The following is a 7,331-nucleotide window of genomic DNA, read 5'->3' on the forward strand; positions in this document are numbered from 1 at the left end:
GACTACGCTCGTTGCTAAAGCTTGGTTTCGTCGCGGAACAGCGCATCAAATTGCGGCCGCGATTTCTGATATTATTTTTCTGCGAAAACTTCGTTGACCTTTGGAGACATCATTAATATAAATAATTTTTATGGCCGTTAAATAAGAAATGTTTCTTTCACAAGAAATGTATAAAATTACAGTACTAAACAGACGATAGGTCGCCTAACTCGCCGTAGCGTGACGCTAGACGGCGAAAAATATATATTTAATTATAATAAAGTTACAATAAATTAAGTTAATATATAATTATATATACAGTACCTAATTTATATATAATTAATATATAATTATATGTACAGTACCTAATTTATATATAATTTATATAATACTGTCCAGACGATAGAAATCTCTCCGTAGCGTGGCGCTACGGACGGCGGGAAAGTAGTTCGGCTGCCCGATGACGTTTTACGTATTATAGGAGTTATTTTTACCGTTGTTTACGGATACTGCCACAATTTTTATAGGAATCATAACTATAGGAAATGGTTTTATAGGGGGATCTACTGTATATAAATTGAGGTCATAATTGTAGAAAACAATTTGCAAATATTATTTGAATGAAATAAATTTATTTTTATGTTCATCTAGGATGCATTCCCAAAAGGAGAGATATTTTTAGGCAACGTTTCCGAAGGTTATGCAATCAAGAAAGGCGTTCCCGCCGGAATGAAAAACCAGGGATTTTCGTTTACGTTGAAGACACCGGAACGCACTTACCTTCTGAGTGCAGAAGCCGAAGACGACCAAGAAGAATGGATTGCAGTCATTCAGCAGGTTCTGGAAAGAGCATTAACTCCGCAGGATAAAACTTATAAATTAATTTTAAGAAAACATTAATTTAAATTTTCTACTTGATTTTGTTACCCTAAATTATATCTTATATAGTGGTACTTCCTTAAAGATTTGTTATCTTACATATATGTACTAGTGATGGGATGATGATAAAATTTCTCCCAATTCCAATTTTTTTGAATACTTTCTAAGTTTAATTTAGTTTAGAAAAATTAATAATTTATATTATGAGCAGGGTACATTCATCAATGAATAAACATCAAGCTTAAGAATGGAAAATCCACAATCAATCTTTTGAAAGAAACCCGAAAATTCTCTATTTATATGTAGATATGCTTTTTTTTTATTGTGTACTTCAAAGGTTACAAATTTTACAAAGTAAATTTGTAACCTTATTTTAGATAAAGTTAATATTGTAACACTACCCTCAAAGAAATTACTGCTAAATCCCTTTTACTCAAGGAAATGTTGCATCACATCATCTAGGGTCACCACCTTTGGGAACTGCTTTGTTGGCCAATGTGATGACCAGGGGAAGGTAAACGAGAAGATGCACTTTTTTTACATGCTTCTTGCAATTGGCGTGCCTCGTAAATGCTTTAATTTCATCTTATTTAACACTAAATGAGGCTCGGCAAATGGTGCAACGACGTGAACAAATATCGTCATCACAAGTTAACCAAGTTTTGAATTCAATCACTCGAGCCAGGTTTTCCTAAATGTACAATTGTGTGAACTTTTTCAAGGAAAAGAAGAATTAAATGAATGCTTAGACTGACTCATCTTGAAAAATCAATTTTTAAAATTCAAAATGTCAGTAAAGTTATTGCAGACAATTAATTTTACTAAGAATCACACAAATCACATTTGAAAATTTAATGCATTACAGTATCCGTGAATGATGATAAAAACTTTCATAATTATAATGAGAAAGTTGTTTTATCATTAAACCTGACAGACATATGAAAAGGAATCAAAAATGTTCATTTAAATAAATTAAGTGTTGATGAAAAGAGCATTTAAGATGTTTAAACATTTTATCATTATAAGTAAACATACTAAATATTAAAAATAATTTTGTTTATATTTTAAACAGTTTTGCCAACACTTAAATATTTTTGTCTATTGCCGGTCAAGCTGACCCAATAGTAGCTAGGTGGCAACTCTGATGTCACCCTATCTCTCCTAAGATGGAGACAATTAATACCGACCGAATGCATTCTCTCATTGCTCTAACTACACAAAAGTAAAGTCTGCCACGACAGTCATTGCCTCGTGTAAGAGAGGAGTCGTGTACTCTGCTTTGTCGACACTAAAGTCTCCAGTAAACTAACACTTAATTGTTAATATCATAATTAAATTTTTTAATTTCTAAGTGTAGAAGAATCATTTTAAGAATCGGAAATCGTGACAAGATTTGCTCAATTCTGATTAATCATCCCATCACTGGTATGTACTAAGGTCTACAGTGGTTACTTTTTAAGCTTTTTTCAACAATATATTTTTTGTAAATTTTATACTAAATTTAAAATTCTCTTTAAGCATTTTAATTCAGAAACATTGCTTTTAAAATTTAGAAAATTGTAATAATGTCAGAGAATTTTTAAAGCATTACATTTATGATTGTTTACTAATTTTTTGTACATAAAAAAATTATTTTAACAGTATATAACATTAGCTTTTAATATGTAATAATCTAAAAGTCCTTCATTTTATCTAATGAAACATTTTTAGCTTTTATTCTAAGAGTTGAATTTTTTAGACTCAAAAAAATATTTAATACTTTATAACACTCTTAATGGGTACCATATGATAAAATATAATAAAAGACCTGTTTTACTTGACTGTAAAATTTGGAAAAAATTCAAATTTAAATGCTTTTAGACTCTTCTGTCTTGAGGAAATGTTTAGAATACTGTAAAAGGTGTTTTAAGAATTTCTTGAACATGGACAAAAGTATTTAAATTTGAATAGTTTTTACATTTCATTAAAGCAATTTTTATAATACTTTCTTTAAATTATGAAGAAATTAAATTTAATATCCTCAAGTTAAATATCAAATATTTTCTTTCAATCTTTCCATCCTGCAGGCACTAAGAGAGCCTTTAGTGCAGTGTATTTATACTAAGTCTGTCTCTTTTTTTATTGAGCCATCATGAGTTTGGATGGGTGGCGATGGATGGGGACCAATGTATCTGGGACAGATTACCCCAAAAATTTCCTGGAAAGTTTTTTCACCCATCTGAATTTGTTTCCAGATCCCCAGAGCAGAAGGCTGACACTTGGCCATCCAACTGTCATATCAATTAATCAAAAATCAATACTTCTTAATACTCATTATAAATTTAGATTAATGTTCAGAAATTTAATGAAAACTTTTTATAGTTGAATTAAATATAATTGAGTTATAGATATTTAAGCTCTTGTTCTTTTTGTATTATATTTATGTATCTAGTTTCATCGATGATGCTGATTATTGTGTAATTGTAGCTAGATAATAAGATTGTGACAAAGCCAAAGAATAATCAGTTAACAGCTGCTCTTATTAGCTGATTGGAAATGAATTATAATAGCAGAGTCAGTTGCAATCTTTGTTTGAAATGTCTGGTAAAAGATCTGCTTGTACAGAACTTAAAGTCTTGAATTCCTGAAAACAGAGACTATAATCAGTTAATATACTTGAGCTATTGTTTACTTAGAGAATTTTTTCACCTTTTTTGAATCCATGTTTTTAATATTTAAATTTGATTTCTTGAATGGAAGTAAAGTCAAAATTCTGTCTAATTTTATTACCAAAATATTTGATTTGAGGATGGAGATTTAATTGTCAAATATAGTTTGACATGGCAAAAATGATTTCATTACAAATAAATTATCTTGTAAATTTTTTGATAAATTATTTATAAGCATTTTTAGAAGTGAAAATTTTATATATAATCTTNTTATTAACAATATATTATTAAAAATGCATTTATAAATAAAATACAGAACTGAGAATGGTTATTTGTGGTTTAGCCTAGTGACAAGTAAATTCGACCTAAGTCGCCTCTCCTGGAACCAATTACCGATGTGAGGCAAGGTATACCTGTAATAGCATTTGAGATAATTGGTTGTATAATGCAGTATTTATTTTTGAGAATTCTCTGTCTTGTTTTAATTATTTTATTATTCTTTTAATTCTAGTTTCATAATCTAAAAAATTATTTCATTCATTGATAAATTATAAGATGTGTGTTCATTAACATAAATAAATAACAACATTCAAAGCCTGAATAGTATATCTACTAAATTGCGGAACGATCGCCTAAATATCAGGCTATTATATGGCTAATTAAATTATTAGAATAAAGTAATTTGTCATTAGAGGCAGGCGTTAGGCACCATCTCTTAAGTAAATTAATAATTAAAATTAAATAAATAAATTATTAAATTAATTTTAGAACCTTCTGGTAAATTTATATTAATGCTGAAATACTTAATGTATGTAGCAAATATTACATAATATATATAGTGGGTGATTGGCTAACGAACAAATCGGATAACGAACACTTTCGCGAAAGATTTTTATGATCGGACAGAGAACACTTCACTGTACAAACACAAGAAGAAGTGACATAAAATAACAAATACCGATTGGTCTTCCTTTGTCTTCAGGCAACAATTCGAAACTTTTCGAAGTGTGGGAGACATCAACGTTCTACCCAGTATATACTGATTGGGTAGTATTCCCCCGAATTTTGAAACTTTCCCTTGTAACTTCAGCCTTTTATATTTCTGACAGAAACAATTCTTTTACATTTTCTTTTAAAAAAGTGATTTATGCCGATATCTGCTATTAAAGATCTTTTGAAGAAGTGGGAGGACGTCAGAACAACGGTCTTAAAATGGCATCCAAACCAGATTGATGTTAATTAATTAATAGGCCTAGGGATTTCTACAATTACAATGCTATTAATTACTTCTGAAAAATCATGAAGAAGACAGAAAAGCAATCGACATAGGACAGATTCTTTAACCTCCACAAACGGAAAAAACATGACTAATAAAAATGCAAGACCGTGTATATATGTATTTTTATTATTACATATGAATAAACTTAATAAGAAAGTATATATTTTTTATTTTTGGGGGTCTCTAGAACGAAGGAATCAAATTTCCATAGAAACCTATGGTAAATCGATAATCGGTTAACAAATAATTCGGATAGCGAACAAAGTCTTGGAACGTATTATGTTCGTTAACCGATCACCCACTGTATTGTATTTAAATAAAAATGTGTACAAGAGTAATTTATTATTTTAAAAATTATTTTTAGAATAAAGAGCCAAAAGCAGTTATTCGTGTCTCCGAACTGAATGCTACTTTTAGTCCAAATAAAATTGGTAACTTGAATGGAATGCAACTAAGTTATATAAAAGATGGTGCAACTCGTAATATATTTTTGTATTCTGAAGATGGAAAGGTGAGAAAATACTTTGAATTCTATTATGCTACTTAGTATTTTGAGAATTTGAAAATGATCAAATATACTCTCGATACTAATTGTAATTTTGATGATATGAAACCGTGCTTTACAATTTGTATATGCTTCTAACACAATAAAGTGTTATAAATTAAGACACTTGGCGGGTTTTCTCATCTTTATTTAGTTGATAAGTGTGAAAATTTTACACGTTTCGGGCTCTTAAGCCCCTCTTCAGCCAACTAAAACATTAAAAAAGAATATAACATACATATAAAAACACAAGTATTGTAGAAATCATAAAAATATAAAACGTACCTTTCACTTACAAAACAGTTCTACAAAATCCCTGATCTAAAACATATTGTGGACATAAACTTATTATATAACCAATNTATAATAACTCCAAAAGAATTACAAGGAAATTATATTAATAATGCAAGAGAGATATAATTTAATTGAAAGCATTTTTGAGTTTAAACAAAAGCTAATGATGACCTTTTTTGATCATTGAAGTTAATTCCTCATCCATTTCTTGGAGAAAGATGAGATCATCTTGCAATCTTATGCAGAGATCTTGAAAAACCAATTGCACAAGACCAGATCTTTAAATCAAACAATAATGTACAAGAGGGGTGGTGAAATGGGTTCATAAACAGCCAAGCCATTTTTGTGAGAAGGGAATAAAAAATCCTGCAAAGTAGTGGGATACTTGCCTTAATTTAATCATGGAAGGAAATATTTTAAAAAATATTAAGTGGAGGAACTTCCTAAGTAGAAGTTTTTAAATTGGTTCCTTGAAAAATTCTTAACTGAGTTCTACTGTATAACACTTTTGAAAAAGCATTATTTCTAGAGATGGGCAAATATTTTTCTCAAATAAGTTATGTAAGGTAATTAAGTTCACTAATATTTATTATTTAATATATTAATAAATTACCAGTAATAAAGGAGAACAAAGTAAAAAGACCAGCAGTTATTTATTGTGATGTCATGACAATGCTGGGCTGCAATTTTTAATCATGTGTTTAATTTATTTCATTTAAAATATGTGCTCTTTACCTCAATTAGTAATGTCTTGCCCCTGTACACCATACTTTTCCTTTAACAATAGAATTTTGCGGGTTATCTATCTAACACTTTTCGGGGAGAATTTTTGAATTGAAATAACATACTTGCAGTTTGCATCAAAGTTCTTATATAGTTAATTGGGGCCTCCTGTCCCCAAAGTTCCCTATCTGGTCTCGTCTTTCATCTATTTAACACCGTTCTCGAGATTAAGGAAGGACAGATGGATGGCAGTGTGAAGTTATAGGTCTACAGTTATTTTTCAAATTGCTACAAATTGATTCAAATCAGATGATGTTTAAAATTATACAAGATGAATAAAAAGCTCCTTGCAGCAAAAGGTTGCAAAGAACTTTTTATTACAGTTGGATGGGACCATTTTTGTTGTTCTTTTAAAATGATATTCAAAATGAAAATATCCCATCTGATTCCCTGCACTTCCAGTATAACTATATTAACAAAATTAATGTAACTTCAGTACTTTGGAACAAAAAAAAGGTAAAAAGGTAGCAAGAAACTTTTGACTCGCCTGTATTAATTTATATTTTTGTCTTGATTTTAACTGTTAATGATATATAAAACTACTATTATTTATAAAGAATTGCATAAATTATAAATGTGAAGATTACAGTAAAATGTTGGGGTTCGTATACAGAAAGTAGAGACAGAACCATTGATTTTTTTTGAGAAAGATACAAAAATGTTAAACTCCTAACCAAAATCAAATTGTGTTTTATTTGTTTAGACATAACAATTACCTACATAGTGTACATAACTGATAATATACAATTCCAGCAGCAGTATAGTTAAATGATTATGCATTCTAATCAGACTTTTTCCAAGAAATAAAACAATATGTATTTATTTATTTTGTAATAATTTAATTTAGATTCAAATACTTAACATTAACTACCCACATCATTTTCAAGTAACATTTTGCAAGCAATACAATTTGAAAAATTTGGGA

At 29.2% G+C, this 7,331-nt stretch overlaps 1 protein-coding gene across 1 annotated transcript in view; it reads left to right on the forward strand.

Annotated features, from left to right (window-relative positions):
* LOC111613002 (arf-GAP with dual PH domain-containing protein 1-like) overlaps positions 1–2,427 on the forward strand; it is an 18,496-nt gene extending 16,069 nt beyond the window's left edge. The window contains exon 2 of the mRNA XM_023354296.1: positions 631–2,427. Within this exon, the coding sequence (XP_023210064.1) occupies positions 631–879 (249 nt within the window). The 3' untranslated portion in view covers positions 880–2,427. The remainder of the gene's footprint in view (positions 1–630) is intronic.
* The last annotated feature ends 4,904 nt before the right edge of the window (positions 2,428–7,331 follow it).

The sequence above is a fragment of the Centruroides sculpturatus genome, unplaced genomic scaffold (assembly GCF_000671375.1).
Source record: "Centruroides sculpturatus isolate CEXI.00-Female unplaced genomic scaffold, Cexi_2.0 scaffold1792, whole genome shotgun sequence".
Taxonomy (NCBI): Eukaryota; Metazoa; Arthropoda; class Arachnida; order Scorpiones; family Buthidae; genus Centruroides; species Centruroides sculpturatus.